The sequence below is a fragment of the Triturus cristatus genome, chromosome 12, assembly GCF_964204655.1.
Source record: "Triturus cristatus chromosome 12, aTriCri1.1, whole genome shotgun sequence".
Lineage (NCBI taxonomy): Eukaryota > Metazoa > Chordata > Amphibia > Caudata > Salamandridae > Triturus > Triturus cristatus.
In genome coordinates, this window is record NC_140595.1 from 839193863 (window position 1) to 839206023 (window position 12161).

At 48.5% G+C, this 12161-nt stretch overlaps 1 protein-coding gene across 1 annotated transcript; it reads left to right on the plus strand.

The window, feature by feature from the left end:
- Nucleotides 1-10965: 10965 nt before the first annotated feature.
- Nucleotides 10966-11907, plus strand: LOC146783024 (olfactory receptor 5G9-like). Its single transcript, XM_085637267.1, has one exon. The coding sequence runs from the start codon at nt 10966-10968 to the stop codon at nt 11905-11907; it is 942 nt and encodes a 313-aa protein (XP_085493393.1).
- Nucleotides 11908-12161: the final 254 nt, after the last annotated feature.

The following is a 12161-nucleotide window of genomic DNA, read 5'->3' on the forward strand; positions in this document are numbered from 1 at the left end:
AATTGCTCAAAAGTAACAGTCCTGAATTTTTAAATCAACAGAGTCATTTTTTTAAAACCTTTCATATAGTCTTGTGTTTGGCCTGATGACATGGTCACTTAAATGATTCTGTTCCTATCGTCCGTTTGTAGATTTGTCCCTGTTCTCTCTCTTCGCCCCACTTCTACGCTGTTCATTCCACCAAGAGATGTTGTTATAGCCTCTCTGGCGCTCACTGATGACGTAGGCAGCTCCCTTCTGAAGCTTAAACTGATTCAAATCTTGGATGCCGGAGTAAGACCGATCTAAAGGAGTCTGGCTCCATGCCGCCTTCCTTACCTCCACTCGCTCCTCGTGGACTAGCACAGCTTCCTCAAAGACCTTTGTATATTTCATCAGATGGTCCACAGAATGTGCCCTCGAGCTTCTTTGCAACCTCCTCAGCCCTACATCCCTAATGCATTCTCCTCTCATCAGCATCTTTCGGCCATCTGTGATGGATGCACCAGAGAAGGGTCATGGGGCCGGGGCGCTTCTTCTCTCAAGGCAGAGGCCTTTGTTCCTGCTGTTTTAACCTCTTCTATGCCCATGACGAGATAGTCTCGTCATGGAGCGCGGTTGCGCTGTGCCCATGACGAGACTATCTCGTCATGGACCCCGCCCGCTAATACAATGCCCGGCACAGGAGGGGGAAAGGGCGGGGCACTGAAGGGGTTAAAGAAAACTAAAAAACTATATGCTTTTGAACTTCAGTCTTTTCATCTGCTCTGCTCAGTTGACAATGCAGAAGACCCCGTGGGGGTTTGTGTACATTCTAAAACCACCCACATACACTCCACAAAGAGAATCTATTTGTCCCATCTTGTCTTTCCCAATCCGCCAGCCTATCGATATTTTATTGCACGAGTTCAGATAAAACCATTATCAGTATTTGACAGCAGTTCTATCCGAGAAACCTAAGCTGCTGTCGTGACTCCCTCAGTCGTAAATATTCTCACCAGGGTGATGGGTGTTACTATTGTCTGCAGAAACTTACCCTGAAAAGACAAGAATCAAGCTGGCCACTAAAGTTTTCAGAATTCCAGTATATTCACTGCAGATGTCAGAGTCAAATACTTCCTCCTGTCATACTCTCTCCAACAAATACTCAGCTGATGTTGAGTGACGTAACCAGCAGTTGTTTATTGGGGTGAAGGGCTGTTCTTGAAGCTTGATGCCAAGCTCACAGTAGCTGAATCCTTCTGCTTAAACACTGAAAAGGGTCGCCCAGCTCTTTCAAGACATTACCCTCCTATTACCACCCAACGCTTTGAACATGTTTATCTGCTGAGTTCCTCCTTCCTGTTCCCTACTCCTGGATTCCCATCGCCTTCTTTTCCAGCTTGGCCGCACTCGGCACAGATTGCCTCCTAGTCCTTCCTGGTCCAAACCTTCCCAGCTCCCCTCTGTCTCTACCTTGAGCTCTCTTTCCACCACCAGATAGACGCTGTCCCCCCTTATCTCAGCCTCTCTTCCCCACCAGTCTTCCACCACTTCCACCCCATTCACTAGACGCGTCCTGTTACCCACCCAATAAGGACAAACCCACCCCCTCTTGCCTAAACAGCGTGGGTGGTCTGTACCCTTTGTCAACATGGATCTTGCGTTCCTTGCAGAAACCTGCCCCTTCCCGTTCACTTCTTTGCTGGTCCTGGTAGTAGTTGCCAGTTTACGCACCCCCTGCAAAACCCTGGGCAGAAGTTGGCTCCTAACCATGTCCACCTTATTCCATCTGCTTTGGAAAATCTTGAAATTGTTCTACCTCATCTTCACTGTCACCACAGTTCTCCCAGATGAACCCTGACCATGCCAGGCCCAGGCCTGCTCAGTTCCCCAAGTGTGGCCACCGGCTGACTCCACCTTATGCCATGAGAACCACACCACCATGGCACCAGTTTACTCTCCTCCAACTTCAACTTGCCAAATATTTTTAGAAACTCTTTCCAAGTTGGAAAAACTTTTTACTTTTCCCCAGGTGTTACCATGCGGAGATTTCTCCCACTTCCCAGGCTTTTATTATAGACAGATCTACGTCCAGACTGTGGAATCTCCTTGTGACAAAGTACGAGGAAAAGCAAAACATTTCATTTAACCTGGAATTTGTTTTTACGTAAAATAATAATGTAAATTATTGTATATATTTATTTTAAATGTAGAACTAAAGAAAAAATGCTGCAGCACTATTAACTAAATGTTGACATAAAAATAAAATTATTTAAAATATAGTAAATTTCATTACAAATATTTTTCTCAAGGTTAAATGAAAAACAAATTCCCACCTCAATCAAAAAATAAAATATTTTTTATTATGCATGAATAATTATTACCTTTTATGTATACAATGAATTCAAAACAATGTGTTAATATTTAATAAAATAATATTGTTACATTTATTTTTGAATGCAAACAATATGAAAATGTTATGAATAAACTGAAGTTATGTACTATTTTTAACAATAAATTATATTTTTCGCATGGAAATTAATTTAATTTAACATTTTTTCATATAGGGCTTTATTTAAGTCCCTAACTCTATTGATCTAAATGGGGAGGGGGGTGTTGCAGTACCAGTGGTTGGCCATGTGCAGTGCTGGACATCACTTCAGATTTGAGCTGGAGCACTGTACAAAAAGTTGAGTCCTTTTTTGGCTGTAGTAACTTTGGAAGTGCACTTTGTAAACAGGTTCACTGCTTTTTGGGTGAGTAGGCGTCTCCCTCTATACCTCTCTCTGGCCCTCCTTTAACACCTCCTTACTCCCTCCCATTTAGTAGTAAGTATTTCCCATTTTCCAGCCACTCCCTCTGTCCCTCCTCCATGGACTACTAAAACATGTACTTACATGAAGATTCTCACCTGAGGAGGAGATTAGAGCTAGGCGAGGTCGAGGCATAAACCCCGCACATAGGTTTGTGAATGGCATTTTGCATGTTGTAGAATGTTTTGCAGTACAAAAGGCAGTATGTGAACAGGCCCCAGTGTGTGCAGCCTCAACCTTTCCTTTCGAAATATCATTTGCATCAGATTGGTTAATTGAAGCAAATGAGGACTACAACTCCCAGAATTCCTTGATTTATTTAATTAATAAAGCATATGAAAAAGATCGAGGTCTAAGCATACAAGCACCTAACAAACTAGCTAAAAATCTATTCATTCTCATAGTCCTGGTTGCAAATTCGGTGCACCCTGGAGTTTCTTAAGATACAATAATACAAGAATATGTTGCACATTTATTTGAGATTTTTTACTGTGCAAAACATGCATCTGGTGCTTGTAGTAAATAAGGTAATCAGAAGGGAGGCTCCTCCCCCTTCTGTTTTCCTGCTGGAATCTTAAACTATGGACTTGATTCACAAAGGGCCTCTACACTCGTGGCGAAGGCTCCGCAGTCGTGGAGGAGTCTCCCATCTCGGGGCGGAAAATCCGCAATGAGAATATCATGCAAACAACTGAAGCAGTCAAGTAAATTCAGTACATCCCACACCTTTCAGATCCCATTAAATGCAGACAACAGTTATCCTGAACTCAAACTCAAAATAATCAGATCTTAGATGCTGACTGATCGGAAGCCCGGCACTTCTCAAATAAACATATTGGCACTTAGATCTGCATGGAGGACTCCTAAGGAAACTTTAGTAGACAGTTTTTGGGAGTAACTGCAGCACCGAAGCACATATATCCAAGCGGTTTTAGTGTTTCACAAGCATTGACATAGTCCACAGGCCTGGCCTTAAGATGCTGGTGTGATGGTTAATCATTTGTATTTGTTTATTGCAAGCATATGACACAAACAAAAAAATTAAGAAAATAAACTATGCAGCCACATAAACATGGACGTTCATGCATGTAATAAATAATTTAATTTGAAAAACATTAAATGTTGAGGTTGTTTTAATAGTGATTTTAATGATTTTTCTGTTGCGCCATGCAGTTTTCTACTACTTTTTGTGAAGGAGACAAGAATAAATCACGACCTACCCAAGCACTGTAATCACAGGAAACTAAAATATTTTATAACGTAAACTTTTAGAAGGGCTGAAGGTAAAATAAATATTGTTTTTTTAAGTTAAATAAATGAATAAAGAAGCACACACTGAAAAAGCATTTCAAATGAAGAGAAAAGAAGAATTTTTAGGTGAATGTGAACAATGCACACTTTTTTTTGTACCCATGCAGGTGAGCTACCATTTTTATAGTGAGACTTACAGGAATGCTAGGTCGTACGAAATGTTCGGTTCCCGGCAGATTCCAGAAGTTTCCATCACCAGCAATGGGAGGAAAATGTGTTTTATTTGTTCAAAGTGTGAGGTTTGTAAAGGCTTCTGGGTCGGTAGTAGGAGTAACTGCAGGGCGGTGACGTGGGGAGGGGCAGGGTGGGGGGCAGTAAACTATGGATTACGGAGGTTTACAGGTAAATTAACATATAAATTAATAAAATGAATTTCGTTGCGTGCACTGCATCCCCAAATGCGATGCAGTGCACGCAACGAAATTCGTTTTATTAATTTATAGGTTAACTTATCTGTAAACCTCCGTAATCCATAGTTTACTACCCCCCACCCTGCCCCTCCCCACGTCACCGCCCTGCAGTTACTCCTACTACCGACCGCGGCTACTAATGAAAGCCAGACAAGTCACCCCCACCTGAGTTTCTCTAGGTGTCTAGTTTTCAAAAATGTCCAGGTTTGCTGTGTTTCCCTAGATGCCGGCTGGACCAGAGCCAAAAATCCACAGCTGCCCACATTGCAAAGAAAGGTCAGTCTCCAGGAAAAATATGATACGTCTATGTTGCATTGTGGGCGGTTTCCTGTCCCGGGCACTATGCCTACCCACACAAGTGAGTTACCCTGCTTATCGGGAGACTACGGGGACTGCTGCGTGGTAGGAAACATGTGCTCCCCATAGATTCCATCACAGATATGTGAGAAAAATGTGTCTCCTGTCAAACTTTGATGTTTGCAGGGCTTCTGGGTAAGAATACCCAGGCAGCAATGCAAGTCACCTCACCCTGAATTCCACCAAGCGGATACTTTTAAAAAATGTGCAGGTTTACTAGGTGTCTCTAGGTGACAGGTGAGCGAGGGTCCAAAATCCACCGCTGCGCACATTACAAAATAGGGGTCAGGTTTCAGTGGAAAAATGTGATGTGTTGAGGTTGAGTTTTGGAGCCTTTCCTGTCTCAGACACTAAGCCCACCCACACAAGGCAAGTGCCATCTTTATCAGGAGAGATGAGGAAATACGGAATAGAGCAACATTTGTTATTTCCTATTGGATTTCACTGCATGCCACTTGTGCGTTTCAAATGTAAGCCAGTGAAAAACAAAGAAGACATTTTGAAAGATACCCTCTAAATCATAGGCCAGTATGGGTACCCACAAATTCAGAGATGTATGAAAAAACACTGCTCCTAAACTCTGCCTGGTGCGCATTTCAGAATTGTGTGTGTTTCCTTCATACCAATTTTTCACTCTATATATTTTACCATATGAATTGCTCTATACTCGGTACACAATGAAAAACATTGTAAGGTGCAGCTCTGTTGTTGGCTCTGGGTACCTCTGGTTCTTGGAAAACCTACAAATCCTATCCATTTTCCCATAACCTGAAGGGTCTAGCAGGTCTAATGGTATATTGCTTTTGTAAATCGCCCATCATGACAATAAGTTACAAATGAAAATGTTGTCACAAATGACAGTTTTTTCCTACTCGTTTTTTATATATTTTTTTATTTCAACGATTAGTTTCTTTGGGAAAACTTTGAGGGATCTACACAAATGACCCCTTGCTGAATTCAGAATTTTGTCTAAGTTTCAGAAATGTATAGCTTTCACAGTGGTTTCCACCACAAATTGCTAGTAGGTTGAAAGCACAACTGGGACGATTGGGCTACCTCTCTTAAAATGCCAAAACTGTAGTAAAAATGGTTTTATTTTTGATTCAGCTCTGCATGTTCCTGAAAGCATAGAAGATGGTGACTTTAGCACAGGAAACCTTTCATTGATGCCATGTTTCGTCTTGCGGTGCTGTGTCCGCCATCTGCATTGGTAGCTCAACAGAGTCCTGGGCTGATTCGCCATGCCTGGTGTGGCAGCGTCCCTCAAACGTGAGTTTGGTCTATTTGATATCGGGTTTGCCCATTGTCTCGTGCTGAGCAACGCTGTCCCCTATGCGGTCTTTATCTGCTTGCGTATTCAGCTAGTAAAAGGAGGGGGGACAGCAATGTTTCCAATACAGGCGCAGATCTCCCACATCAGTACTATGGTGCGAGGCCAATTGCACGCCGACACCTCAAGCCGGGAATCAGATTCTAGGTGGCGCTGGCCCCGCAGCAGCTCAGCATGGTGCACGCCCAGGAGAGGCCGCGGGATTAGATCCAGAACTGTCATCTCCGGCAGACAGAGGGCCCCGCAATACAGACACTCAGCAGCACTGGGCAGCAGGAGTCAGAGAGGTTAGCCTGGCCCCGGGGCCGTACACCAAGGCACGTATACCGCTGTGTGTAAGGTGCTCCCACCAACAGCAGTGTCTTTGACCCTGTCACCAGGCAGGTCGCTCCCCTCACCGCCACGCAGCCCCCTGTGTGACCGTGTCCCGCTGCCACTGTCGCTCGCATCAGCCCGCCTGCTACCCGGCTGAGTACTGTGCTACCTTGTCTTGGCCTCTGCTTACTTGTGCCCGTTTTTATCCTCCGTGCCTTTTTCCCCGTTTTTTCCCTCTGTTTGCTGTTCCCATTTGTACCCCTGATCGTTTTGCCTTCTGTACACCTGTTTCCGCTCTCCCCATTGTGCCCCCTTTTCTTTTCTGTTCCCCCGCCATTTGTTTCCCCCCGCTGCGTTCCTACGGCCCTGCCCCCTCGTCTTCCATTGGCCGCTCCGATCCCACCTCCCAGCTGCTCCTCCCTCCCTCTGACCCTCATATGGAGGCCGCACGCAGCGGGCGCGCCAAAGGCAAGCCCGTCTGCGCCCATCCGCGCCTGGACCGCGCCTAGCGCCAGAACCCTTGGCCCCAGCCGATGCCATGGCACGCGACTGAGATACGACACCGCCACCCTCATCGCACTCAACACCGGATGACCTGCCGCCTGCCACCGAGCCACACCGAAGCGCACCCACGGACCCTTCACCTGCCAAGCCTGCAAATTCACTTGCCTCCGAACCTGCACCCCGCCCACCGAACACAGCAACAATAACAACAACCACCTCAAGTGCATCCTCCTCAACACCCGCTCCGTCCACAAACACGCCGTCAAACTCTGGGAACTCCTTGATACAACAGCACCAGACATCGGCTTCCTCACGGAAACCTGGATGAACGCCTCCTCGGCCCCCGACATCGCCATAGCCATCCCGGACGGCTACAAAATCACCCGGAAGGACCGCGTCAACAAAACTGGAGGAGGAATCGCCATCATCTACAGGAACACCATCAGCGTCATGACCAACGCCGAAGACACTCTCACCGCCGCCGAACACCTACACTTCCAGATCCACACCGACTCCCAGACCACCCTCAGAGAAACGCTCATCTACAGACCCCCGGGCCCACGGACACAATTCAGCGAAACCATCGCCAACTTCATCAGCCCGCACGCCCTAGCCTCACCAGAGTACATCCTCCTAGGGGACCTGATCTTCCACCTGGAGAAAAACAGCAACAACAACACCACCACCCTGCTCGACAACCTCGCCAACCTCGGACTCAAGCAACTGGTGGACACACCCACCCACCTCGCTGGCCACACGCTCGACCCCATCTTCTCCGCCAGCAACCACGTCTCCTTCAGCCACTCCACCGGACTACACTGGACTGACCACAGCTGCATCCACTTCACCTTCAAGAAGACTACATCCCACCACCACACACTACAGATCTCCCGCAGATGCTGGAGCAAAGTCGCCAAAGACCACCTGACCACATCGCTGAGCCAGAACCCACCTGTCGACACCCCTTACACCAACGACGCAGCACACAATCTCGCACAGTGGATCACCAACTGCGCCGACGACCTCGCTCCACCTGAAGAAACCCCCAGGCAAGACTGGCAACAGAAAAACCTCATGGTTCACAGACGCCCTCAAAGTCGCAAAGAAATCATGCCGAACCCTTGAAAAAGCTTGGCGCCACAAACGGACATCAGAAAACATGACAGCCCTCAAGAGCGCCACCCGCGAATACCACCAGATGATCCGCACCACCAAAAGGACATTGTTCAAAGAGCGGCTGGACAACAACACCCACAACAAAAAGGAACTTCTCAGCATCGTCAAAGAGCTCTCCAACCCCAGCGCCAGAAACAACGACATCACACCGTCGCAAGACCTCTGCAACTCCCTCGCCACATTCTTTAACCGCAAGATCGCAGATATACACGACAGTTTCGGACCCCAGACTCTGCCTCCAGCCACCAAACCAACGACCCCCACCACCACCCTCAGCGCATGGACCCCCCATCAGCACTGAAGACACCACCCACATCATGAACACCATCCACTCTGGCTCCCCCTCCGACCCATGCCCTCATCATATCTTCAACAAAGCCGACACCATCATCGCACCCCACCTCCGGAACGTCATAAACAGCTCCTTCACGTCAGCCACCTTCCCTGAAAGCTGGAAACACGCAGAAGTCAACGCCCTTCTGAAGAAACCCACAGCAGACCCCAAAGACCTCAAGAACTTCCGCCCCATCTCTCTTCTCCCCTTCCCGGCTAAAGTCATCGAGAAGACCATCAATAAACAGCTGACTGCATTCCTCGAAGCAAACAACTCGCTCGACCCATCCCAGTCCGGATTTCGAGCCAACCACAGCACCGAGACTGCCCTCATCGCTGCCACCGATGACATCAGGACCCTGATGGACAACGGAGAGACAGTCGCTCTCATCCTCCTGGACCTCTTGGCAGCCTTTGATATCGTCTGCCACCGCACCCTAATAACCCGCCTCTACAACACTGGGATCCAAGGAAAGGCCCTGGACTGGATCACATCGTTCCTCTCCGACAGAACCCAGAGAGTCCGCCTTCCTCTCTTCCGCTCCGCGGCCACCAAGATCATCTGCGGCATACCCCAAGGCTCCTCACTCAGCCCAACCCTCTTCAATATCTACATGAGCCCCCTCGCCACCATCGCACTCAAACACAACATCAACATCATCTCCTACGCCGACGACACCCAACTGATACTCTCCCTCACGAAAGACCCATCCACCGCCAAAACCAACCTCCAGGACGGAATGAAAGATGTCGCAGAATGGATGAAGCATAGCCGTCTGAAGCTCAACTCGGACAAGACGGAGGTCCTCATCCTCGGACAATCCCCATCCGCCTGGGACGACTCCTGGTGGCCCACGGCACTGGGCACCGCACCGACATCCACGGACCACGCACGCAACCTGGGATTCATCCTGGACTCCTCCCTCACGATGACCAAGCAAGTCAACGCAGTCTCGTGTCTCGTCCTCATGTTTCAACACCCTGCGCATGCTCCGAAAGATCTTCCGGTGGATCCCCAACGAAACCAGAAAGAGGGTCACCCAGGCCCTCGTCACCAGCCGACTGGACTACGGGAACGCCCTATACGCAGGTACCAGAGCCAAACTTCAGAAACGTCTTCAGTGCATACAGAATGCCTCCGCACGACTCATCCTCGACATCCCTCGCAACAGCCACATATCCGCCCACCTGAGAAACCTGCACTGGCTTCCCGTCAACAAGAGGATCACGTTCAGGCTGCTCACCCACGCACACAAAGCGTTCCACAACATGGGCCCGAATACCTCAACAACCGCCTCTCGTTCTACACCCCCACCCGCCAGCTCCGCTCCACCAGCCTCGCCCTCGCCACCGTCCCACCGATTCACAGAACCACCACCGGAGGAAAATCGTTCTCCTACCTGGCAGCCAAGACATGGAACTCCCTCCCCGCACACCTACGTCTGACCCAGGACCATCTCACCTTCAGGAAACACCTCAAGACCTGGCTATTCGAGCAGTAGCAGCACCCCCCCCCCCCACCTTCAGCGCCTTGAGACCCTCACGGGTGAGTAGCACGCTCTATAAATGTCATTGATTGATTGATTGATTTTACACTGGGAGAGGGCAGATATTGAGCTCCAGGGCTTCGTCTTGTCCTCCACCCCGAGACTCGGCCCCCATGTCCGTAAGGTAGGTCTGGCTCCAGGCCCCAAGGTCACAGCATGCAGACCACTTAACCCTCACCATTCCCAGAAAGGTTCGAAAAACCTGACCCGACAGTCGCCTGATGTCTAACCTTCGCCCCTGGGTGCACAAGCCCACCACCTGTACCAGCTCAGAACATCAAGAGCTGCATCTTACAGGCCAAGACTGGGTCTAGAGATGATTACATTGATTCTGTGTGCCATGCAAATCCTGTATATATATGTACATGTATATGCTGTTTCTATAGCGAGAACATCTCTAAAGGGAAGCAGAGCAATTAACTATGAATTCATTCTCACTTCTGCAGCGAACCGAGGGCGGTACTCCTATAGCAGGACAACGACATGTGGTGTTGCACTTCATTCTGCTGGGATTGACCGCTAACCGTGGATGGCATGCATGGAGAAGGTCAACGACATGTTGCTGACATGCTTCGTTCTGCTGGGTTTGCCTGCTAACTGTGGATCGTACTGATTCGTACGCATGGAGAAGGTCAACAACACGTTGCTGACGTGCTTCATTTTGGTAGAATTGACCGCTAACTGTGGATGGTACGCTTGGAGAAGGACAACGACATGTGGTGTTGCGCTTCATTCTGCTGGGATTGACTGCTAACCGCGGATGGAATGCATGGAGAAGGTAAACGATACGTTGCTGACGCGCTTCATTCTGCTGGGATTGACCGCTAGCTATGGATGGTACGCATGGAGAAGGCCAACGACACTTTGCTGATGTGCTTTATTCTTGAAGAATTGACTGCTAACCGCGGATGGAATGCATGGAGAAGGTAAACGACACGTTGCTGACGCGCTTCATTCTGCTGGGATTGACAGCGGGTCCTGGGTTGCAGTTTCCTGTCGTCACCTCATTTTTACTAATCTACTTCTTTACCCTGCTGGGAAACACTATGCTGATTTTCCTGGCCCAGTCTGACCCCCGCCTGCATACTCCCATGTACCACTTCCTTTGTCACTTGTCCCTCATGGACATTTGTTATTCCTCTGTCACACTCCCCAGAATGCTGGTGAGCACTCTCTCTGGAGATTATGCCATCTCTTTTATTGGGTGTCTCTTGCAGTTGTATCTGGTTCTCTCCTTTTCCATCATGGAGGCATTGATGCTTGCTGTTATGGCGCTGGATCGCTATGTCGCGATATGCAGTCCGTTGAGATATACTGTCCAGATGAACAAGCGCACATGTCACCAGCTGGCCGCGGGCTCATGGATCTGCGGTTCCATCCCGTGTGTGGTACACACCACCCTAACATGCAACTTACAGTTCTGCGGCCATCATGAGATTAACCAGTTCTTCTGTAACATACAACAGCTCCTGGAGTTGGCCTGCACGGACACATCACTCAACAGGACCATTCTTTTCATCCATGGTGGGATAGCTGCGCTCATCTGTACCACTACAATCCTCTGGTCGTACCTCAACATCATTGTGACCATCTTGAAAATATCCACTGACAATGGGCATCGGAAGGGCTTCTCCACCTGTGCCTCCCATCTCACTGTGGTCTCCATCTTCTATGGGTCCGGCCTCCTAACCAACTTGATGCCCTCGTTCAGGGTCCCCCTCGAAGCTCACAGACTTGTCTCTGTGTTTTATGTGGCCCTGACACCTGCGCTGAATCCGATCATCTACAGCCTGAGGAACCAGGAGGTGAAGCAGGCCCTGAGAAGAGCAGTGGGGCCCCTCCTAAAATAGATTCTCTCCTGAGAATCCCAACCAAACACAACATTGATGTTAAAATGCTTCAGGTGATGTCTTCAACTGTGTTGTATGTAGGCATATATGTACGTATGTATGTAATGTGATTTAATAAGTGGAACCTGCAGAGCACAGCCAGACTGTAAATTCCACAGAGTTTCCAATAAATAATGGGTTCACAACAAGGGGCTAGAGACGAAAGGAGAAATAGGGGACACGCAGCAAAGGAGGGCATGAGGTTAGCAGTACCA